We start from the raw sequence: 26,193 nt of genomic DNA, 5'->3' as shown, positions 1-26,193 counted from the left end.
AACTAAAGATTATTACTAGTGTTTTTATGACATCTAAATTGTGAATAACAAATCCCCTTTTCCTGCCTAATACAAAGAACTGTCCTATGCATGCAGAAATGCATATGTCCTACATATGTCATGTAAATACTGGAAACATAACAAAGAGATCTCTCCATTTAAAGTGATAAAACTCCCAAGTATATTCTCAAGACTTTAACACAGTATCAGTCTTAGACCCTAAAGTATACTATGTAACTATGAGGTTTTGGTTAATATTAATACAGTATATATTTTTAGTAAAGTCACTGTCTTGATTTTTATTGTGCTGTTACTCACAAAGAACTAATCAGAGATCTTCACCTTTCACGTTAACTCCCAATAACTATCAAGTGAATAGATCTTTTGGAATATATTTAGCCAAAGTATATAATAGATTACCCAATATTGGGGTAGGGAAACACGTGTGTCAAAAATGTGTGCAAGATAAAGGAACATAGGAAATGAAGAGTCATGTGTGGAGTACTCTGAATACTTTCTTAGATAATGTTTTTTGAAGATTAAAATGTCTAGTATTTAGAAATCTGAAATTCCTTTCCAAGCCAATTACAAATATGAAAGGATGCATAACTTGTAAATATATCACAAAATGTAGCCCAACTTGTAGTAGATTTTCAGGGGTACAGCCTGTTGCATCTTTATGGTGCCCCTGGTACATTGTTAGTGTCTGACTCATACTCCTTAGTCAGAGGACCTTTTCAGTATTACATTAGTGAGTCCAATTCTAGCATTGGTAAGCATTATGTTTCCACTTTCCCTCACAGAAATAGCTGAGACATGTCTACTAGATTTTTTAATAAATAAATAAATAAATAAATAAATAAAAGTGGGAAAATCATGTGAAGCTTGGTTGCTGACAAAAAAAAAAAAAAAAAAAAAAAAAAAGCCGGGGGGTGGGGCAGGAGAAGGGGTGTGTATTCTTTAGTCTGACAGTTATAAGCAAAATAAAACCATGTTGCTGCTAGGCAGTCTGTAAAAACAGAAACTACTTCCTGTTCTTCTCAGAACAGTAATAACAGTAGCAATTTAGGAAGGAACTGACTCTCCCTCCTCACACCTCCCAGCTTTGCCCTTTTCTTTTGAAGGGATTTTGTTCACTGCATGGTAAAATTAATCCACTAAAAGTAATAACACAAGCTGGTGGCATTTCGCCTTTGATGAATATAAATCACTTGAAGATACCAAAAGGATTTTAAAAGGACAATGACATTTGGCAGATATTTCCTGCAGCTATATACAGGTTGAAATAAGAAAAAACTGAATATTTTGAAATCTAAAGACTTATCAGTAATATTTTTTCTTAGAAATGAAACAAAGATACTAACATCTTTAACAGAAAAAAAATATCGTCTTAGTGACTCTCTGTGTGCATTAAAATACTGCTTTCTGAATTATAGACATCTTGAAAATGAAAAAAAGAAAAAATAAATAATTGATATAAATGATTGTTAAAAATAGCCAAAATTATATAGAAATTGGGAGTTTTATTATGACCAAAAAACAATAATAAATGCTAGTACAAAATAAAGTAGCAAAATAATAAGGAGATAAATCAGACTTGACTGATTAAATGGCTGATGCTTTGGAAAATGTCAGACGACCTGCCACACAAATGTGGAAGGAACTAGAGTGGGACGGAGTCAAAAATTAAATAATTAATTAATTATGAGATTTTCAAAAGCAGATGAATTAAGAACAACAGCAACACAAAAGAGAGAATAAAGAAGTCAATATTTTTCTAACAGATGTAGTATAATCTAATACCATGCCTGGCCCTGGGTTTGCACTGTCAAATATTAGGTCAACTTCGAAATATGGGCAGTTACCATCAGAAGAGTATTCTAGCTTTATCCAGCGAAGAAAAAAATTAGACCATTAGTATTCTAAAAATATATATATGTATTAGTATTCTAAAAAAAAAAAAAAAAAAAAAAAAAAAAAAAAAGGAGAAGCTCTGTAAGACGACACTTGACAAAGAAGGTACACCTGAAGAAAAAGGGAGAAAGAGATAGATAAAGTTATTAAGGTACAGCCTGCTGTCCAACCCACTTCAATGTCTGTGTCAGCCTGCTTCTGAAAAAACAGAAATCGGACATTACTGGATACAGATAGTCAGCCTGTGCTAAATTAGAAAGTGGATTAGATTATAATAATGACCCTCATCACTGAAAATATGTCCAATAAACATATATATTTTTAACACATCATTTGAATATCTTTGAACATCTCATCCACCATTAGTATTTAATTAAGTTAAAGGTAATAGCAATATTCACTGAAAAATTAATTATACTTACGGACACAAACAGGAGTTTGTCCAGACCATCTGTGATCCTGTAGGCAAATTCTGACAGAGGTACCAACAAGTCGAAAGCCAGGATTACACTGATAGACTACAGTATCACGATAACTGAATCCATCTCCACTAATATGACCATTTACAATTGGATCTGGAGAACCACAGTGACCAGCTACAATAGAAGAGCAATCCATGAAAACTACAAATCCTTACAAATCTTGACAACATTTACAAGAATGCTGATATGAAAAAAAAAAAAAAAAAAAATCCTGTTCTTAATAAAAAAATAATAATATTAGAGTCAAAGAGCATATAGTAGTGGATCTAGGAACAAGCAGAACAAGATCTAGGGTGTAAAAACTGCCAATGATATTCCTTCTACTCTTCCAAGGTGACGGAGGTAGTCATTCAGATATTTGAAATTTTCTTATATATGTAGTTTCGTCAAATTCTGTTGTAGATTTGACAAATTTGTCAGAAGAATGTCTGGTGCATATAAAATGCAAATGTCTGAAGTTACAATCAGTTTATTTGCTACAAAATGGACAATTTTCAAATGGGTAAATTATTATTATTATTATTATTTTACCTTTTCCTTAATAAGCCTGCTTTGGTCCTCAGAGAAATGTGAATTACAAACAAAAGTGGTTGTTTGTTTGTTTGTTTCTGTTTGTTTGTTTGTTTGTTTAACTCCCAGACTCCCATTATTTCTTCACAGTGCTCATGTTCTTGATTTGCCTTGGAGTTTGTGAACAAATCTCTACTAACAAATTAAGCATGATTGGGGCCATTCTCTGGCAGAGGCCAACCAACTGTGATGGTTTTACTCGAGTGGGCAGCAGAGCTCCACCACAACCGCTCTCTCACTCCTCCCCTCCTCAAAGAGGAAGGGGGAGAAAAGACAACACAAAGAGCTCGAGGTTTGAGATGAGAATGATTTAATTAAGGAAAGGGGAATGGGGAGAAAGAGAAACAAAAGAAACAACAAGGCCGCGCGGAAGCACAGAGAGAAAGAAAAAAAAAGTTATTCTCTACTTCCCATCAACGAGCGATGTTCGGCCACGTCCCGGGAAGCAGGGCCTCAAAACGCGTACCGGTTGTTCAGGAGAGACCCTCCCCCATGAGAGCCCCCCTTTTATTGCTCAGTGTGACATCAGGTGTTATGGAATATCCCTTTGGTTGGTTTAGGTCAGCTGCCCTGGTGATGTCCCCTCCACATCAATTGCCCACTCCCAGCCTGCTGGCTCTTGGGGGCCTGGAAGGAGTTCTGATGTTGTGCCAGCACTATGCAGCAATAGACACAACACTGGAGTGATACCAGTGCTGTTCCAGCTATGAGTGCAGAGCACAGCACTGTGTGGGCTGCTGCAGGGAAAGGTGACTCCATCCCAGACAGACCCAACACACCAACACAGCACAGTGTGTATTCATAAACTGAAAATCTCTTGCCCTCCAGACTAGCACAGCTGCTAATAAGCTGCCTACCAGGATTAATACTGGTTTAAGCTAACTTGAACAGTTCTTAGAAATTTTCTTGGAGAATGTTAGCCAAAACATGTCAAGGCTTTATTCTAACAATTTAAGAGGTGATATGATCTAGTTTCATATTCATTTGCATGTCAAGGTGTTATTTTATTAGAGTAAATGTAGTGTCTGTTATTCTACATATCCAACAAATTACTGATTTCTCAATAGCATGTCCTCAGACATTAGAAGACTGATACTAAGACTTCAATCTAAGTTAAAAATATAGATAATAAATTATTAAAAAAATAATAAAAAATCTAATATTTTGTGTGGGATCACAGTCTGTCTATTGCCTTCAAGAGAAAAAATACTGCATTATTTCAGATATGTATAAATGGCACATTTAGCTATATTAGCTCATTTACTATGCCATAAATGCCCCTATTTGTATCTATTAGAAATTTTCTTCAGTCTAATTTAAAAGCTGCAACATACAAAGGAGGTTTCCACACAGACATTTCGAAAAAAAAATTATACAGCTAAGTATACCTTGTTATGCTCAAATATTTATTATCATTCATCTCCAATTTCTACAGTTATTTCTTTATTTATTAATGCATTTTAGTAATCAGTCACATAAACTGATTCTACTTGTGTTCATTCTTTCCAAATAATCACCACCTTTATGTTATCTTCAGTTGTTCCTTAGCTAAATTGGTATATTTAACATGCTTATAAATCCATATTAATGCCAAAATTATAATAAACTCTTCTTTATATTAGTTTCTAATTTGATCACTATACTTGAAATAATCACCTTTTGCAGCTGCATGGAAGTATGTAAAGGAAAGAATGTCTACCAGCACTGTTTCTTAGTGCTATCAGCGGCTGTTAAACAATGCAGAATGGATTACTATGGGGCAGTGGCACTCTTGGCTTTAAGGAAGCCAAGTAATAATCTTAGTCTCTCTAGATTATTTATTTTGTTTAGAAACAGAGCTTCTGATCAGGAAACTATTTATCTTTATTGACTAAAGGGAAGAATTTTATTTATTTATTTATTTTTAGTGGCATTGATTAATTACATCTGCCAACAATTTCAACTGAAACTATGCTAAGCACTTTCAGTGCTCATTCTGAGACATGAGAATAGGGACATGATGCTCATGACCACTGATAGAATGTGGTTGCGTGATGTTCTGTTTAACACTGAGGCCATATTCGTGAAGAAGCAGACTTGCTCATAACTTTTTTCTTGGGTCTGAATTAATTTCTACTACAGCCACTTTAATAGAGCTAAGCAGTATATTTCATTTACACTTAATGGATCTTCTAAAACACCAAAAGGGGAAAATGTGCCACTTGATTACTTTTTTCATACATAGAGGATTATTATAACAATACTAATCTTAGGATTGCTGTTGTCTTCAAGGAGGCATTACGACTATGTTCTGTAAATTTGTGCAACAAAATATGGATTTAATATTTTTCATACTCCAAACAGGGAGTAATGACAGCAAAAAGTAACAAAGACATTGAAAACACTTTTTTCTCCTTGAAATTTCTCCTTGCAATTTTATCTTGATATCTCATGGAAGTATTTACTTTATTATTGTCAGCCCAAATTAGCAATATGATCCCCCTTAACCCTTCCCTCTTATTCAGCCTCACTCAGCCTCTTCTTGCCTGTCACATGCCCCTAACCTCTTAGCAGGCCTTTTTCCCAGCCTTGCTTCAGTTCGCCAATCTTTCTCTTGTATGGTGGAAAACAAAAACCACACACAGCTTTCCACATGCATGCTGAAGACGAAATAATAACTTCAACCTGCTGACTACATTGCTCCTCATATGCTCCAGTTCATGATCTTTCCTGCATGGCCACGCTTATAACCCTTGTCTAACCTCTCCACCATGTCACCTGGGTTACTTTCTGTAAAGCTGCTTTCTACCCTGTCAGTTCCAAGCCAGTCCTCCTGAATGGCATTATTCTTAGCAAAACTGCAGGACTCTGAATTTATCTTTGCTGAACTTTATGAGATTCCTGTTAGTCCATTCTTTCAGATTCTCAAGGTCCCTCTGTATAGCAGTACTGTGATCCAGCATACCAACAATTCCCCATCATTTGGTGTCATCCTCAGACTTGCTGAGGCTGCACCCCAATCTGTCACTAACAGAACCACTAGCAGTTCTTGGGTAATACTGGCCACAGTTTATTTAAGTAGTTAACTTCCAACTCTACTGCAACACTTCTCTCCCTCAAATGCTGCTACTAGGAATGACAATTTAATGATCTGGTTAAACTTGAATATAGATTAACTACATACTAGAGCAAAGGTAGACATCACTTTTAATCAGAATTCCTTCTCCTCAAGAAAACTATTCTGCATGGTTCTAAACAGGGACTAGCAATCAAAGCAATTGGAACAATCACAGGTTTTGGCAAAGAAAATCTATGAAACATGAAAAATGGGAAAAGAGAGGCTGTATTTATACAGAATGGATTGGAATACATTTGTGTTGCTGTTTTGTTGTTGTTGTTGTTTTCTAGACCTAAAAAGTGAAAAATTGAAAAAGCAGTGTTTGCACTGAAGCCAAGCACAGGGAATCACAGGAAATTTTAGGAACAAAGATAGTTGAGATGGCATAATACAAAACACCAAAGTATTATATACTTTCCCATAAATGGGAATTTAACAGATATCTGGAATATGAATCATTTCACTTACAGATCATTCCAGCATATACGATATTATATTTTTTGAAAAACTAAATTGTGGTAATAATTTATGAAAATTGAATGGAATGGGTTACATTTAAATTTAGATTTTAAAATACAGCCCTGCTTTATTTATGCATAGTTTTGTACCTGAAAGTCATATAAAGTCAGGATAAGATATCTATACAGGAAAACAGAGGAGTGAGTCCATGATTAAATATCAACAATACCAGAGGTGGAGTTATGCAAACACTTAAAAGATTCCAATTTGATCTATGTCCTACATGAATCAGTCACACACACAAAGCATGCATGTAAACACGTTTTGTGACTTACAGGTGTAATTCTTCTTGAAAAGAAAGAAGGGGAAGAGATATGAATTATCAGCAGTGTGAGGAATTGAGTACAAATGAAAAACATCTAGCCTAATGATTCACATTTATCTTCATATAACTGAGAAAAAGTATATATAGTGCTAACTATCTGCAGAACTATGTCTTACACTTACCCTTGGACTCATTTACTACAGTCATTGGTTTTAGCTTTATTTTGAGGAAAATATGGAACTCACAAAGCTTTTCCTGAAATATAGAAATTAGTGAACTCAACTGGACTGAAAGCACAAATTGATTCTACACAAACCAGGGGGTAACACAATGTGATACCTGTTTTCATCTATAGCTGTTCTGAATTACATTTATGCAGGTACAGTGCAGGTAAAAAGTATCTCTAACTCATTATCATTGCTTTGAAATGGAAAGGGCCACTCATAGTTCCCTGGTGTTCGCTTCCTGATTTTCACAGGCTTCAGGTAAGTCCTAAAGGCACCTTTGAAATAAATTTGGTGCATGTTGTCCTTGAAATTTAGGAATACACAGCTAGTGGCATTCACTTCATCTAACTTTACGAATCAAATTTATCTTTCCTGAATTGCTCTCTGGAGGAGCCTGCATAGTTCCATTGACCTTGTTGGAAATTTAGGATCTTAGACTGTACTCTAAACTGCATCTAAATTAGGTGCCTAAAGCACATGATGTGAATATCCCTTATGTGAGAGAATACAGAGAGGCAAGAAGAGGTTTAGTACCAGAAATACAATCATCTGCAGCATGAATGTGATAACTCACTCGAATTTAGAATTTTGTATGCACAGCTGTGCAGTATTTTTGGCATTACAGAGCTTGTCTGATTTTGAATCAACAAAGAATAAATGGTGATTAATAACCTTCCAGCTCTAATTGTGGTCCTTTTTACCTACTGAGGTAGATGCATGTATTCAACAGTTCTAAGCATTGTGTTCAACAATGCAATCAATCTAATGCATCAAAAAGAAATGTAAGACCATCACCATTGTAAGAAAAAGAATTGGGAAGTATCATAAGACAATTGTTACTTGTACTGCAGTCATATTTTCTGCAACATGTGTTGTGTTCATTACAGGTGGGAATACATCTGTAGAAATAATTTAAAATGCAGATAGAAACTAAAAGTTGAAATGCAGATAGAAACTAGAAGTTGGTAGTTATGACTAAGAGGAAAAAATGGTAATGGATATCAATTTTTATGCAGATATGTTAAAAAAAAAAAAGAGAGAGAAAGAAGAAAAGTGTGAATTCATATATAGTACAGGCTGTATATAGAGACAATTTGGTAACTATGAGATCTGGTAAATTGATTAGCTGATTCCCAAAGAGTTAAAAGCTTTTCTGTACATAGTTTTTAAACTGACTTGGAGAATAATCTAGTATTGTTCTCTAGGTAAGTCCTGTACTCATTGTTTCTTCTCCATCTCTACACTATTCAAATCCAATTTTATGGCTACTGTAGACAGTTAATCTTCTGGGGTGTTCCGAGGTAAAATATATTTCCCAGTAGTCAGAATGAGAAAGAATCTTTTCTAGACTTCCACACATAACAGTTATTTACAATATAAACAGATTCCATTGAGATTTGTATATTTAGTTTGTACACATTGGCAGCTAAATTATCTTGCATGACCAGACCTTTTTTTTTTTTTTTTTAAAAAAAAAAAAAAAAGGGCAGTATATAAGTACTAAATACTATTATTATTGATCAAATGTTGAAGTAGTATTTAAGGTAAGTTAAAATGAATGATGCTAACACATAACTTTTTGCTAGAATTTATGATATGCAAGTGCCAGGCAATACACTTGTAAGGTATGGTATAACGCTACAAAAAAGCTGAGGATGAATAAATAGCCTCCAGCCCCTCCTCCACACCCTCCTCTCCCCCTGCCTTAATGTTTTTATTTTTTACAATATAGTTTTCAATATTAGCAGCAGAAGAAAGGGCTGAGGAAAATAGTACACATCCAAATTTGGTGTTTTGGATCTTCACAGTTGAATTTCTAGCATCTTTTAAATGTTTGTCAGACTCAGCCTAGGGATAACCTAGGAAGCTGATGTTATCTTCACACACAAGCCTCTTATGTAGTTCCACAGTGGAACTGATGAACTTATGTATACAAAAAAGTAACCCTGAGGCACAGCACTCCCTTAATCAGCACTTCAGTGGAATTATTAATCCTAGGTAAAAAAGATTTATTTCACTCCTTTATTGCTCTATATAACAAAAGAAGTAGTAATTAAAATATGCTCCCTCTGTTATATTATTATTTCCTAAACAAAATTGACGTAATTCTTAATTTATATAATTGCAGAATTCATGTATGGAATTGAAAAGATATCAGATTGGAAAAGTGCTTTCTCATAAAATTTGCCAGAAACAGCTACATCTTGCTTTCTAATAACTAGCTGCTATTTAGAAGGTAGGTTAGCTCTCTGAGATGATGGTCACTACTTTTGACTACTCTGTATCTTAAGAGATGACATACTGTAAAATTATATTCACAAAAATTGTACTACAAATATTACTGTTGCAAAATGAAGGAATCAGTCAGGATTACATGATCAAAAGTTTTAAAATTCTTAATTCAGATTTGATGATCTGAATGTGAATTACATGATTTGGGCCCCTCACTACAAGAAGGACATGGAGGTGCTTGAGCGAGTCCAGAGAAGGGCTACGAAGCTGGTGAAGGGTCTGGAGAACAAGTCTTACGAGGAGAGGCTGAGGGAGCTGGGACTGTTTAGCCTGGAGAAGAGGAGGCTCAGGGGCAACCTTATTGCACTCTACAGGTACCTGAAAGGAGGCTGTAGCGAGGTGGGGGTTGGTCTATTCTCCCATGTGCCTGGTGACAGGACGAGGAGGAATGGGCTAAAATTGCACCAGGGGAGGTTTAGGTTAGATATTAGGAAAATCTTCTTTACTGAACGGGTTGTTAGTCACTGGAACAGGCTGCCCAGGGAAATGGTTGAGTGACCATCCTTGGAGGTCTTTAAAAGACATTTAGATGTAGAGCTTAGGGATATGGTTTATTGAAAGACTTATTAGCATTAGGTCAGAGGTTGGACTCGGTGATCTTGGAGGTCTCTTCCAACCTAGACTATTCTGTGATTCTGTGATTTTATGCTTTTTTTTTTTTTTTTTTTTTTTTTTTTTTCCTCTCTTCATTTTCCTTGCTACTGCAGTCTAGTATCTGAACTGAGAGAAGAAAAGGCAATGAACACAACAGGTAGGACACAAAGACCTAGATTTTATCCTGGTCTCTGACAGAAGACTCCCACACTCCTGTATTTCACCTACACCCCATTAAATTGTCTGTAAAATCACTGATGAAGAATAGAGCTAATATGCTCTATTCTATATAACTCCACATTCTTTTTCTTCAAGGTTAGATTATTATGCTTTTGTCTGTTAGTGCATTACTGTCTTGTGGCTTGCAACATGTTTCAAAATATTTTCTTTGAAAGTATTTTCAGCTATTAAAGGCCTCCAGAAAAGCAGGATATTGTCAGTAGTACATTGGTAAGAATCATGTTTGTCTAATGATAGTTGTTATTCTTTTTTTTAATAACCTGCTAAGTTGAAATTGATAATACTTGAAGATTGTTTTTTTTGGAAGCCAAGACTGAGTTGGTATGTGGTCCCATCACACCTGGTTACTGTGATGCAGATGTTCCTTTTTTTTGCTTAATATAATATTCTACCAGAGAAATGTTGTGTTTTAAAATGGAGCTCTGATTTTCTATACCTTGCTCACAGGAACTGTAGCTGCTCAGAAATCTAATGCAAAACAGCATAGACTACCTACTTATCACTTATTTGCATAAGATAATAAGCATTAACAACCTGATATCCCACAGACCATCAGTATGTCTATCTGAACACAGAAAGACAGTGACCCTATTAACACTGAGAAAGTTAAGAACAGATTCTAAGAAGGATCAGCATCTTTTCACTATCAGTCATTTAAGTATGCTGCATATAGAACTTCTTTCTTGTAAATCCATACTGACACTGACTTATTGGAAACGTAGATCAAAATGTTTATTTTGACTCCATTCATAGAAATGACAATTTCAGGGATTATCCATCCAGCAGGAATGTTTGAAGAAGTGAGGATTAATAAAAGATGATTCAGTTTTGATTTGAGTTCATTTCTTCAGATATGACAAAAGATTGTTGTTCTTTATGACATGCTGCAAAACATACCCGTCAATATTATTTTAATTGACTTTTCTGAAGAAAGATAGTGAGGTCAGAGGAACGTAACTGTCATTTTATTGTTTGCATGAAAAAAAAAACAAAACAACACATGTTGATATACTTTTTAAAAACTTAATGTTTCCAGAGAATGGGAGGACAAGGGATTTTATCACTTAGAAATGAATAAGCATAACTTATTTAAAAGCTTTTAACTTTTCCATAAAGTGGAAAGTTAGGCAGGGGATGGGGTTTGGTTTTGCTTTACTATGGACTGTCTTGTCTAATCTCCTTGCCTATATTCTCAGTATGCTGACAATTTATTTGGAGCTGGAACACATCAGGCATGCTCCTGAACTGAAGCTCATCTTCCAGCATAGTTTCATCACGCCCTCTGTGACTACATCACAAAGCAAATCACAATACTGTAAATGTGGATAACCAAGTGAGTCACCAAAAAAAATCCTCCTGGTCCAAAAAGCTTTCCAACAACATCAAATATAATTTAATTTCTTAAAAACAAAACAAACAAACAAAAAACTATCTGTCAGTAGAGCAACATAAGATCATATACAGCACAAAACACTTTCTGCATTTAGGATATCTTTATCTGTCATTTGTCTAAACATGTTGTTGCTTGATATGAGGTGAATTCCACTACTTGGCACTGCTTTTGATTAAAAACAAAACAAAACAAAACAAAACAAAATAAATAAATAAATAAAAGAAATAAGTTATTTTACCTAGACATTGGGTTTCAGTACCACTCCAGAGACCATTTGCCAAGCATTCTCTCACGTGAGAACCAACTAATGTGTATCCTGTGTTACAGGTGAATATCGCAGTGGCTCCATACACTGTTAAGGTTCCAATCTTATTTCCATTTGGTGGAGATGGAAGACCACCACAGGAGATAACTAGGAAGAAAACAGCATAACAAACTGAAGTATGAAAATACTTTTGATCGTTTCTTAGACTGAAAAACAATGGATCACCTCACATTTTCTCATAAAGTAAAGGTAATATGAATAAATATAAAAGCTGTATTCAAAAGTAAAACTACATAGTAGGCTTAAAGTTATGCTTGATTTGGCAAGACATGTTCTAAATCAGAAAACTCAAGACATCTTCACATCTTGACAGCAGTTTAAATACAATCTGGATTTCACATTCTGAAACAAGAGAATTACATGAATGTCTGGGAAGGATGAAATTATATTCCTGGTGTAAGAGTATCTAGAAGGACAGTGTCTGCTCCTTTAAGGGTATCTCATTAAGGACCTTTAACAATGCAAGAAGGGATAATAACAAAGGGAGGCAGCGATGGGAGCCATGTCTGGTAAGTCACACGGAGTTATGAGACTATGTGAGAACGTAGGAGTGAGTGTTCATTCCAGCAGGGTTATCTGACTGAGGACTCCTAAAGTAGGAGGCAATCACAAGAAACAGACCTCCCAGTCACACTGATTGGTGGACTAACAAGTTACAGGTGTCAGAAACTTACAAGTTCCAGGAAGGATGACCCTTGCAACTGATAAGACTGTGAACTAGGTACCCCCAGACTGGGAGGGTGCAGGAAACTGCAGAGCTCTGCAAAACCATGGAGGGTATGTAGGGGGAAGAGGCGGCACGAGAAACAAAGAGGGGGGATAGGTGGGAAAGGGTATAAAAGTGCTGGTCACTTACAAAGGGGAAAATCAGTACACTTGTCTGGCCAAGCCCTGCACCTGATCACCTCAGTCTGACTTATCTTCTTGTATTTTCACATTAAATCTTAACTATCTCTCTGTGTACTCATGCTCTGTCTCTCATGTGTACAAGTGCTGCAAGGGCTATGTGCCAGCTATGGTGTTACCTGTGTGTGAGTGAGTGAAGACTGGGGACAGTGACTGGACTGAGTGTGGGTGTCTCATTGTCAGGTGAAACCTGTGTGTGAGAGTGATACTGGTGCCAGATACTAGAGTGAGTGCGGGTATTCTGTTTTAAAATGTTCACTGTGGAAAATGACATGGAATTTCCAGTGTGAAAGTTGGGTAAAATCAAGTTGATATCACTGAGCAGTAAACTAGGTCATAATCAGAAGAGATGTGATTAAAACTTCTTATGCACATAAGGTTTCCAGAGGTGGGTAACACTCCTTGTAACTATAATCAAGTCACAACAGTGTCATTTGCAGAATAGTCTAACATTGTAACTTCTAATGCTAATTTGCTGAATATTAACTACACATACATATGTTTAAAATATTTTTTCCCTAAAATGCAGTAGAATTGAGTGTTCTACACATCTTGCAAATGCTTTACTATTTTTAATTACAGTGATTGCAGAAACAATAGCTAAACTACATGAATAATGAGCCACCTCCTAACTTATTAGGTAGCTATTTAGCATATTGTTAAACAAATAAAATGAATATACCAGTTAGGTCTCATAATCTAGAACTCCCTTAATTTGATGTTTTGTAACTCCTTTATAGATATTATTCACAAGTAGATATTGATTCAAAATAAATCTACCTTAAATTTAGCTACCTTGAAGGAGGTTGTCGGGAGGTGGAGGTCAGTCTCTTCTCCCAAACAACAAGCAATAGAACAAGAAGAAATGGCCTCAAGTTGCGCCAGGAGAAGTTTGGGTTGAATATTAGGAAAAAAATGTTCACTAGAAAGGCTGTGAAGTATTGGAACAGGCTGCCCAGGGAAGTAGTTGAGTCACCATCCCCAGAGGTATTTAAAGGATGTATAGATGTGGTGCTTAGGGACCTGGTATAGTAGTAGACTTGGCAGTGCTAGGTTGGACTTGATGGTCTTAGAGCTCTTTTCCAACCTAAATGATTCTATGAAATACTTTATTGTCAGTGTTTCAATTATCTCCTGCTGCTTCTGAAATATAATTTTAAACAGATAAGATCTATATTTGTATAACCATCTCTGAGCCAACTCACTATGACAGTGACAGACAGAAAGTAAATAGTAAGCTCCTCAAAATACTCTGTAGTGTATTTCTGGATCTTAATGATCTCTATCCAATGAAAGTGGTACTGAACAACTCTCTGGGGATGAAGTTTGCCATAATTACATCCTAATCAATCTTATCTGAGAGGGCAAAATAATGCAACTGCCTTATAAATAAACCAATGCATCTTTAATCAACAACTCTTAGGGTTTTGTGCACATACCTAATACTTTGCTTTTGGTTAACTATATCTCATATGGCTCAACCCACATTTAATATCCAGTAATTGTAGAGGTTGGTCAAGAAGTAGCTTTTCAGAGAGCTTTCACAAGCTGAATAATGCTTGTGTATTAGGCAGAAAACAGGATGTTTTTAGTATGTGTGCACAAAAGGAACTAATAGAATAAAAAACTCATTGATTTTAAACTTGAGATGAAAATCCATATAACTATTACTGGTTTATAAGACATACAACAGTTTCCTTATTTTTCCAACTGAATATTTTCAGAAGAACATTTTCTCAAACCAAAACTAATAGAATAAAACAGGCCAACACAATCCCACAACCCATCATTGTTCAAGAAAGATCCAATACACTGCTTTCATGCACTGTTTGCTATTACAAGTAGCTCTCTTAACCTTGTTCTAAAAGTGTCTTAAATAATTTTATTTTCTGGAAAATATATGTCTTTTTTTAATTATTTGTAGTTAAATGGAGTGCATCCTTTTGTGTCTTTACTTTGCTCTTCTTTTCCCATACCAGCATTGAATAATATTCTCTAATATTGCCTATGCAGTCCATGCCTTAGGTTTGTAGTCATGCTTCCCGTTATTCCTGAAAGGTTTGATTTTTTTTTTTTTTTTTTTTTTTATTGGGAGCTCATGCTGAGGTGAGGAAGATTGGAATCTTCACCCCATTATAGGAAGGGACAGTTTTAATGGGAGTCTGTTCTATAACCCTGCCCAGAACTACTAACATAAAAAAAAGTATATGTCTATATCCTATCTCTATCTGCCTCTGAAAATATATCGGAAGTACTTGTATCTAATTTACTAGATACTCCACTACTATGCAGATATGTTTCATAAAACTAAAATTGGTTGCAGTATATTCATATATCTGTGAGTTATTTCTTGATCCCAGACATGAAGGAAATGTATTCATGTTTTTTTTTTTTTTTTTTTTTTTTTTAACCAAAACCATTATATAAACTCTTTAATTTGGTATAATCAAAATAATACCCATCCCTCTAGATTAGTGCAAACATATTTCATCTGATTCATGACCACCTAATTCTAGCTGATCAGCAAATGCCTATAATGAAAGTAGGCTCAGAGAAAATGGACATGGGTAATGTATTCATGAAGCTCAGGGAAGAATACGGGGAGTGAACACAGCTGTTGTAAAGAAAGCTGACCTTAACACAAAGGGGATCTCTTTTTTTTAAAAAAAAAAAAAAAAAAAAAAAAAAGACTGCTTCTGTCAGTTGACTGGATCAACTGGCTGTGTAAATGGCCTTCCCTGAGTTAATCAAACAGCTGTCTTCCTGAGACAGCCAAACCAGTATGGGTAGATGTATACATCATTCACCCACACACAAACTATAAAACTGAACAATCAGATAAATTAATTTTAAAGACAGCCACAGGCTCAAGATGGCTTTAACCCACATTTTCCTTTCCAGGGATTAGGGATGCCTAGTGTTGTGATGGTAAACATGTGAAGAGTGGTAATAGGAACTGTTTGCATTGTGATTCAGCTGTATATTGCAATTGCTGTAATATACTTGTGTTATGATTTCAGTATATTGCTGACTGTGCTGCTAAATTGAAATCCTGTGTAATGTCAAATATCTTAAAATAAGTAAATTTGGCAGTAAATATCTACCTCAATTTCTATCTAAATCTATCTTTCTAATTTCTATCTAAAAGAAGGTGGTCAGAGTACTGGGCTCTGACACAAACCTGCAGTTGTCTTATGTTCCAATTCAATTTTCTAAATATAAGCACTTAGTTCCATTTGACATGCTACAGTATCCTCCTATATGCAGTGGGAGACTGATGTTCCCCATTTACCGGATGTGGATGTGTAAGTACTATCACAATATAGGAAAAGTATCTGGTTTAAGGGTGGCAGAACTAGCTGATGTGACAGCTATCCTCTCCAACCAAGGCAAGTAACACCCTGGAAAAAGGAGAGAGGAAAAAATGAAGTTTTTGGGGAATTCACTAAGGGTCTGAGACTATAACCCTGGCAACTGTATGAGCACACTGATGTTCTCTCAATCCTTGAACATCTGAGGTTAGGACTGACATAAGTTATGATACATTATTAAATATAAAAGCTTGTGTGTGTTTCTCCAAGTGTACTGTTTCCATGTTTCATCAAGACATCAAGGCAATATCACCTTCTAATATAATTCTAATCCAAAATATTCTAAAGTAATAACATTACCTCCTACTATTCTATGAATACTTACCACTAGTTAAATAAATTCACAGTCAGAAATAGACCATTGTCTAGACTGATCTTATTATTACTTCTTATTGTACTTTACACAGAAATAATTTGAAACAACTAATTTTAACAAGTAATTGAAAATTTAATGTTCTATTACCCACAGGAAATTGATAGCATAAGAACTCTTTAAAAATAAAAGAAATAGATTTATAAAATAAAATATATGTATTAAAAACTATAGTAGATTCTGTAAACAAGTATACTCCTTACCCTTACAACTTGGCCTTTCATTGCCTATGCTCCAGGTTCCATTAGACCTGCACTGTATGAGTCTTTGACCCAATAAATAATATCCAGGACTGCAGCTGAGCATGATTTGAGCTCCATACTCATTCAGTGACCCAGAAATCAGTCTCCAGACAACATGTTCTGAAAGCAGAGTCTCTATGCTGGGACAAGTTACAGCTGTGAAGAAAGGACACTTTAATATTAGCATTCTACCACTACATTTCTTCACAGAAAATGTCTTGCCTTACTGGCAGAAGTCTTGCAATGAAAAACTGAGTACACCATAAGCATTTTTGAAATACGAGTTCTAGGAAAATAATTAATATCATATAGTGAGTATTGCAAATTAGGCAGAATTATGTAGTACATTTTCATCTAGAGCGATGCAGTGGAATAATGACAGTCATGCTCTAACCATTTATTTAAACATTTCACAGACAAAAAACATACAGTGGTTTTAAAGGAAAAGCAAATATTGCTATGTAATTTTTGCAAAAGCTCTTTTTTTTTTTTTTTTTTTTTTTTTTCAATTGTCCATGCTATTCGCTTTAGAAAAGCTCTAACAAGTTCTTAAAACAGGTTGTCAGAAAAGCTGTTAGCACACATTCAAATGTTAATTACCATAAAATGGTATACTGTGGGTATTTGGGAAAAATATTACATTCCAGTTTAAAACACTTGAGGAAAAAAAAAAAAGATTTTAAGGGTTTTAGAATGATTTCAGTTCTGTGGCTTTTAGTATTTTAGATTTTGTAAAATAATGCAGTTAGTGCATGTAAGTAAGAACTGTGGTCAATGTTTTTCATAAGGCTTACAATAGCTATCAACCAGTTTCAAATTAATGCTCTGCAATTCAACATAAAGCACAGAATATTTGATATATAAAGTATTGACATGAATTATGAGTATATGTTAGGAAAGAGAATCGCTCATGCAATTACTGAAATTAATAGAAAGTTATAAAAAATCCTGTAAAAATCTAAAAACTAGATTACCACCATGTTTCAGAAAGCTTTAGTAATGCTACAATTATATCTTTTCCAATAGTTAATTTACCCATGGCAAATTCTAGAATCTAAGAAACATAGCACTGGCAACATAGCATATATGTGAAGATGTGCAAGAACTTGTGAAAAGGAAATCTCGAGAACTTTTCCAAATTACCAGTTAGCAAATTACATTGAGTTGAAATTTTAGAATATGTTTTTACTTTTTTTTTTTTTTTTTCCAGTATGGCTTAAGAAGGATTGCTAGTATACAATCTAATTGCAACTTAAGAGTACTTCACTTTGTCCTTTATAAAAATATTCTGAATAGTTATAAACAGTTTCCTAGGTTAAAGGATGACTTCCTAATTTAATTTAAATTGATACTGCTACTAAACTGTTTCATAGCTACTCAAAGATTACTCTCTATTAACCAAGAAACAGTTCTTTCTTATTCGTTGTTAAGTATTAGAAGCCCATTAAAAAGCTTCACTTAACACCTCAGAGTTAAAATCATATAAGTCTGTCAGAAGACTAAAAACATTCTAAGTAGGCGTTTAATACCCTGATAAAATTAACATTTTTATATTTTCTTCTTTCAAGTAGTAGTTTTATTGAGAAATATGGTTTTTCAAAGATGAAAGCAAGCTTCTTATTTAGTCTAATAGTAAAACAAAAAAAAATAGTCTTAACCATAGGGGATATCTTAAGACATTTAGAGATAAGAGGCTCAACTATTTCAGCATATGTAAATGAGCAACATAGACAATTCCTTTCAATCTTGCACTGGAGTTAGTATGTAACTTATTCTGTTCTTTAGCTACAAATACACTTAGAATTTTGTTGCAAGTGAACTTTACAAACTATCAGATTTCAATACACAATTGTACAATTTCTAATTGAAATTGTAACTAAGTACAGAATATACTTCTAGCTCTAGCCTATGTTGATGTCATTAACTAAAGTTGTTGCTTGAAAATTTGATTTAATATTTTCCTCTTCTGTCTGGAAACAAACAAACAAATATTAGAGAAGCTGGATTAAGTGCACATAGATTATAAATCTACCAATTTAGTTCTCAGTCTCCCTCTTGCAAATTATAGATTGAGTAATTGTCATTTACATACATAAAACTGCATAAGGGATGATCTCAACTTCCTCCAGATGTGAAGATGTGCTAGGTATGTTCTCCTAGGTATGTGTTTTAGAGAAATGTAAGAATAATAGTGTTTTACGTAGAGTTTAGGTCAGAAAAAATAATTAGCATTTGAAATTATGACTAAAACTACTCATTTTAATGACATGACAATCTCCAGAAATTGGTAATTTTGAATAGGATCAAAAGCAGGGAAGTTGATCTATAATCCCAGATATATTTTCTACTCAAGATATTAATTCTCTCTCTCTCTCTCTCTCTTTTTTTTTTTTTTTTTTTTTTTTCCGGTTAATAAATACATTGAGCTATTGATATTTCCGTAGAATCTAAATACCAAAATACTGATGCCTCCCTTATTACTGAGTAGCTTTCCTGTCCAAGCAGGACAGAAATAAGCTTGTCAATAAGCTTGCCTTTGTTTATCTTTAAGTCAAAAAAAGTAGATCTCATGCTGATCCAGTAGTATTTTAAATATTGTGACCCTAAATGTTATTATTGTTTCAAATTAAAAATAAAATAGAATGTATAGGATGGAAAAAAATGTCTCAGTTACAGGAGGTAGCTATTCTAATTTGGAAATGAATTGAAATCTGATGATATTCGATTGTAATTTTTTAGCGGGTTGTTTATCATCACGAAGAAACAGAATGAACTTTTTCTTACTGTATTGTGAATTTATAGTGAAATTTATTAGAACTGTATCATTCAAATATAGCAATCTGACTAAAATCACTATTATCTTAAAAAAAAAAAGAAAAAGCAAGATTAAAGTTAAAGCAAGTATATCATGAAATAAAAAGAAGAGAAATTAGTACAGTTTAAATTCATAAGTATTAGTAAAATTAGAAGACTAGGAAAAAAATCCTATACACCACAGAATCATAGAACAAAGACGAATAGGATCACTGGAGCAAGTTGATAGCTTCAGTGTGCTAGCAGAAGAAAAGCCTCAAGCAAAAAAAAATCAAGCACTTCTTGGTGTTCAACACATTGAAACAAAAAGGGCTTCCAAACATGGCGTCAGTCTGCCAATCCAGCTGGCTATCTCAAGTCAATCTGTTATGAGTCTAATGTATCTGGACTAATCTAAAATGCTTAAACTAATTAATATTTTTACAACATTTTACTGAGCTTCACTGAACTTATTGACCCTTACCAAGCACTCCATGTTACAGACCCAACCTTGAAAAAATACTCAAAAAATTACTTTCTGATGTCAGGACTTATTAAAGAAAGTGTTAAGAGAATTATTGGTTATGGTCTTCTAACAAAAATTCCACCAAATACACAATACCTGATACTTTGCCAGTTTGTATTAACAAATTTCTTTTTGCACTTGTAACAAAATTAATGATTTATTTCAGACCTACTTGTGATTCATAGTTGCATAACTAGATATTGCCCAAACACTGAAAATTATATATATATATATATATATATATATATATATAAAGGCTTCTTCTAAAATTTCTAACTATATTGTAACTAATTTCTGGATAAAAATAACATCAGAAGAAAACGTTTGAACCATCAGTTATAGTTCAGCGCACCATAGCTTCCAAAAATATCCACAGTGAAATCTTCAATATGCACATTATGCAACAGTAACATTAGCTGCTCTTAAAAATGCCTGATATGAGGGAATTTAGCACAAACCAATGAGGGGCCCAATTTAAATCTTTGAATATATTAAATATTATTGGGAGAAATGCTATAAAGTTATACATTTACAGGGACCATCCTGGCCAATTTAAATTTTAGAAAAAATAATCAGTCACAAAATCATTTCCTAGGTTAGGCATCTACTGTCACCATAAGAAGGAAAGCAAGTAAGAATAGAGGCTAAGTTATCCTATTCAGTAGTATATATTTTTTAATAAACATACTGGTACAGATTTCAGTACTGACACATATGCAGTCTAACCTACATGTGTTTGTTTTAACTTACATATATAGAGATGTAATATTGTATACAATTGTACTGTTGTTTACCAGTTATGGTATTTAGCTTTAGAGAAATGGTAATTTTGGTAAATGGCAACCTTGCCATAATCATGCCACCTTAGTTATTCTAAAAGTATTCTACATCCTTAAACCATCATTAATGGAAACACTGAGACTTTATTGTATCTCAAATTAGCAGAAATTTCTAGTACTGAGAAGCAGTGTTTGTCAGAGCAAACTCAAGATTGAGCTTCTTTTCATGGAACATGAATTTTGGAACAAAGAAACAAACATTATAGTATTATATATACATACTGAACAGAACAAGCTCTCTTTTACTTCAGAACAAGCTTAGTATGACCTCATTCATCAGATCAGATCTCATATTCATTTTTCAGTGGCTTTATCTGACGCTTTAACTACTGCTGATACAGTGAGGCACAACTCATTCTTTCTAATCCTTTCAGTTCTTAATAATGATCTACAACATCTATTTCTCTACATTATTTAGAGAAAGAGTAAACAATATTACATTCAAGCTAGGAACAGACTTCAGTCATCAACTAAGAACTGCTATGGAGAGAGAACCCAGATTTTAGATCAGTATTTCTCTTTCAAGAAGAAAGCCAGTATCAAGTGTCCACACAATCAAAACTCTTCAGAAAACATATTTAGCAGCTCCAAAAAAAAGATAATACCTGTCATCTTTAGGACATCAAATGTATTGAAATAGTCCAAGAATGTTCAGGAAAAAATGTGTATTACTTCTGTCCTAATTTCAGGGAGTTATGAAATTTTGTATCCCTCCTCCCCCCAAAAAATTGTTCATGAAAACAGGACAAGGGGTAACAGTTTTAAACTAACAAAGGTTAGGTTTAGATTAGATATAAGGAAGAAATTCTTCAGGATGAGAGTGGTTAGGCACTGGAACAGGCTGTCCGGAGAAACTGTGGTTGTCCCATCCCTGGAAGTGTTCAAGGCTAGGTTGGATGGGGTTTTGTGCAACCTGATCTAGGGAAGGCCCTGGCCTGCATGGCAGGGTCTTGGAATTAGATTATCTTTAAGGTCCCTTCCAACCCATACCATTCTGTAATTCTATGAAAAGGGAAAATCGCTTCTGGAAGACTGAAAATCTAGGTTCCTAAATCAGAAGCATTAAACAGGAGAAGCAGAATGATACACAAGAAAACAAGCACATGACGAAAAAATATTTAAAATTTTAGATAAAAAATATAAAAGCAAAAGAAGTGTCTCAGATGAACGGAGTGACTTCCACCGACACCTTTAGAGACCTTGTTTTGCTACAAGATGGTTATGGATACTATTACAAGCACTAATCTCTCTATTCAGTAAACAAACTTAGACATCCAGAAGAAGCTGTGGATATAATTTTAAAAGCAATACATCTAAACTTTGCATTTATATCTAAGTACTTTTCTGTTTCCATCTTACAGTCTTTCTGATTTGGAAGACCTCATTTCTCTGCACTTGATATATATTCTGCAGAAAGCAAGGCATTAAAGAATTATGCAAGAATAATTTTCACTAATTAGTCGCAAACAAAATGTAATAATCATGCTATAACGGTGCAGTTTTAGTATAATAATAGGAAGAGATTATCTTATTCAAAGGAACGGAAGGAAATTTCATTTGTGTTCTTTTCCCTTTTTAATTTGTCACTGCAAGAATCAACATCTGTATTGCCAGATTAGCAGGCAAAATAAAAATCATAGCAGATGAAATGGAATAGACAAAATAAAAAAATCCCAAAAGACTGTCCTTGTTTTAATCTTAGAAAGATGGAAATTAACAATTTTTCATAAGAGGACAGGTGTATAAAGATGCTGATGATAGGTAAGACAGCATTTGTCAGCTGACTATACCTACAACTTAAAACCTTAAATTTATAATCATACCCACACATCTTTTCCATTGTATTTGAATACTAATCAAATTATAGTAGGTGGGCTGGAAGATATTAGAGGCATTTCATGTGGCATAGAGTAATAAATAAAAAAGAAATATCATGTAAGCACCAATAATCATCTATAGTTTGAGAGTTCCTTGATTTATTCAAATTACTTGAATGAATATTTCTCAAATATTTCTACACCTTTTAAATGGAATGCTTTTTGGAACTGCAGGTCTCACTCCTTTCTTTGACCAACAGCAATGTACTAATTTAAAGATTTCAGTAGAAAGTTTTAGCAGACTTTACATGGTGTCCTGTATTCATATCTAGAGTTACTATTATACTGTCACTATCTAATGAGAGTATTGGTCAGATTTAAAGTATTGCCTGAGAAAGGCTTTCAGTGGCTTTTTAAATGGTTGTACAGGTAGACACCTCCAGTTCCCTTCATCATGTGCTGAAGATCATTATGTAGAATAACAGAAGCAAGTGACTTATTTGCCATTCAGTTAAGCTTTCCTAATAGCTATCTCTTGTTTGGTATTTCATGTAATTAAATCCAATAGCTTAATACCCATGATTCATTTGTGTCTTGCTGTTACATTCATACCACCATGAACTAGTCTTGCTTGTGATTCATACCAGCATGAATCTTATTTCTCATGACTGAAATCTGGTGTAAATACATTTAATGAAAATAAAGGAATTTCAAACATCTGCCTCAGGCACTGTGTTATCAGTGATACCTTTCAAAACAAACTGCACTGATTTCAAACTTCATTTTAATAGACCTGGAGATAAAATGAAATAATTTATTTACCTTTTAACTTCCTGTGCTGTGGTTTCTGCTAATCAAGTCTGAGATGTTTTTATCTAGGTCTGGAGACTAAATAAATTTATCCTTACAGCAGCAATACTACAAAAAACAGGTTGTTGTGATGATTGTCTAATCTTTTCAGTACTTTTCAAGTAAGTAATCTTAAGTAACACACACATACCTCTGAATAGTGATCCATGTTGAAAATACTGACGTTAATATTCCCATGTAGGTCATTAGCCTTTTTATTTTATCACTTCTCATTTTACTAAGTAATAGGAATCTTTTTCAAGCTGAATACATTTTTAGAAACTTTGTTAGGATATTATAAATATTAAACAAAATTTATAACATTGGAAGTTGTGCTAAACATAGCAATTAAGCTCAGTTTAGAGTGTCACTGTGTAACACTCAACAGTTTCCAAAATACTGGCTAATCCTTTTGCATTGCAGATATACTGCTATTATTTCAGTATTTTTAAATGCAAGGTAGTTTAAACTTCCTCTTTCCTCCAAAAAATATTGTTGACATTTCTGCTGATTAATCATTCAAGTTATGTTCTTTGTACCCTGACATTTTTTTTTTCTGAGATAACAAAGTGCATTTCAATACATGAGAGCACTGCCTTCTCTCTGTTCATGGTTCTGAATTCAGAGCATGCTTGTGTGATCACAGCTGGTTTCAAATAATCCTTCTTATGTGGAAATGCTGTGTTCAGTTTTAGACGCTGTCCTTCAAGAAGGATGTAGACCAACTAGAGATTGTCCAGGGAACAGTAATGAGAATCACCAGTCCAGAAACAATGAAGAAACAGTGAGGATGAATCACAGCAAGACTGTTAACTTTACAAAAGAGGTGTCTGAGTGTATTAGGTGTAGGTGTCAAGGTGTTGGCAGCAGCGGAGGTGTAGGGATGGCTTCTTTAACAAGAGGCCCTGTGCCAACTCCAGCTGGCTCCGCAATGAATCCACCACAGTACATGGCTGAACCCACCAGAAAATCTGGTTGGAACCTCTGGGAAAGTGTTTTTAAGAAAAGGCAAAAGATTGCACAGGCAGAGAAGGAGAGAGAAGGGAAAAAAAAAAAAAAAAAAAAAAAAGGTCAGAGAAGAAAGAGATGGAGGAAGTGCTCCAGCTACTGGAGCAGAGCAGCCCATGGAGAAGACCATGGTGAAATAGGTTGTCCAGCTGCATGCAGCCCATGGAGAACCATTCCAGAGCAGATACCCACACTGCAGCCTATGGAGGACACCACCCCAGAACACGTGGATATTTCCTAAAGGAACTGCAGCTCATAGTGGACCCATGCTGGAGCAGGTTTATCCTGAAGGACTATCCTGAAGCCTGTGGAGAAGACCCACACTGGAGCAGAGGAAAAGTGTGAGGGGAAAGGAGCAGCAATGATTGCGCAATTGTCATATTCACACCATTTTACTCTTTCTTTAAAAATAAGTTGAATTTTACTTGTTTGAAAAAATGAGGTGTTTTTGAAATTAAGAATCTGGAAAGCACATACATACACTTTTGATTCTAGATTCTAAACTAACTCTCAAAAATTGTAAGTAAAGTGTTATTGAAATTAATACATCTAATTTTATGTTCTAATTAGTATTTCAAGTCACATACTCAAAGTCAGTTAGTTATTGTTTTGATCCAGCACAAAGACAGATGGAGGTAACAATGCATATAAGATGCCATGTAACATAGTAAAGCAGCCCACATTATAGTGGCTAGTTCTGATGGAAGACAAAAATCAAGACTAATGGACTCTTACTCTGCGTACTCATCTACACTAGCAGCATTTTAATAAATAGCTTTTTCTTCTACTAGTTTAGAAGCTGTATTAAAATAAATTAGAGTTGGTGGCTGTAACTTTAACCTGTGAAGATGGTGAAAACCACATTATCCATAATAAGAAAAAAACACATGAAACTGAATTATGTGAAGATTTTAAGTTGGATTTTTTGAAGAAGATAAACTTTATTATTATTATTATTATTATTATTATTATTATTATTAAACCAATTGATAGGTCTCTTCTATTTTATTACATGATGAAAAATTTTATGTTCCTGAATGGTCAGTTCAGCAGATATGTGTACATAAAAATCTAAGCACCACCACTGAAAATTTTCCTGAATCAGTTTAAGGGGAATGTGCTTGAGAAACACATGCCTACTTACATTTGCAGACAGGTGGCCTCCCTTTGTTGCTCCATAATCCATCTTCTTGACATACTGCTGTTGCTTGTTGAATAGATTCTAGCTTGAAGCCCTCATTACATTCATATATCAATCTACTGCCCAAAGTGAATTCATTACCTATAACTGAACCATTTCCAGGAGATTCAGGAATACCACAAGATACAGCTGGAAAGAAAGGAAAGGAAAAGATAAAGAATTGGCGTTATTTCATATTGTGTTGTGTTTTTTTCTCACATAGCCCATTCATAACAAATGAAATGAATTTACCATATTTACAACATTTCTACAAGAGTAACAGTATTTAAAACATTGATAAACATTTTGAAGTTCATCTAACATAATGATAATTTATAAAATAATGATTTTATAAATCATTATTTTGTTTA

At 34.3% G+C, this 26,193-nt stretch overlaps 1 protein-coding gene across 2 annotated transcripts in view; it reads right to left on the bottom strand.

The window, feature by feature from the left end:
• Window positions 1-26,193, bottom strand: part of CSMD1 (CUB and Sushi multiple domains 1) — a 1,151,643-nt gene that overhangs the window by 61,414 nt on the left and 1,064,036 nt on the right. For both annotated transcript variants that reach the window (XM_035319885.1, XM_035319886.1), the window contains exons 50-53: window positions 25,787-25,972; window positions 16,772-16,966; window positions 11,832-12,005; window positions 2,337-2,510 (exon numbers count right to left, since the gene is read on the bottom strand). In XM_035319885.1, the coding sequence (XP_035175776.1) occupies window positions 2,337-2,510; window positions 11,832-12,005; window positions 16,772-16,966; window positions 25,787-25,972 (729 nt within the window). The remainder of the gene's footprint in view (window positions 1-2,336; window positions 2,511-11,831; window positions 12,006-16,771; window positions 16,967-25,786; window positions 25,973-26,193) is intronic.

Source organism: Oxyura jamaicensis, chromosome 3 (genome assembly GCF_011077185.1).
Source record: "Oxyura jamaicensis isolate SHBP4307 breed ruddy duck chromosome 3, BPBGC_Ojam_1.0, whole genome shotgun sequence".
Taxonomy (NCBI): Eukaryota; Metazoa; Chordata; class Aves; order Anseriformes; family Anatidae; genus Oxyura; species Oxyura jamaicensis.
This window is presented reverse-complemented; position numbering and strand designations above follow the sequence as displayed.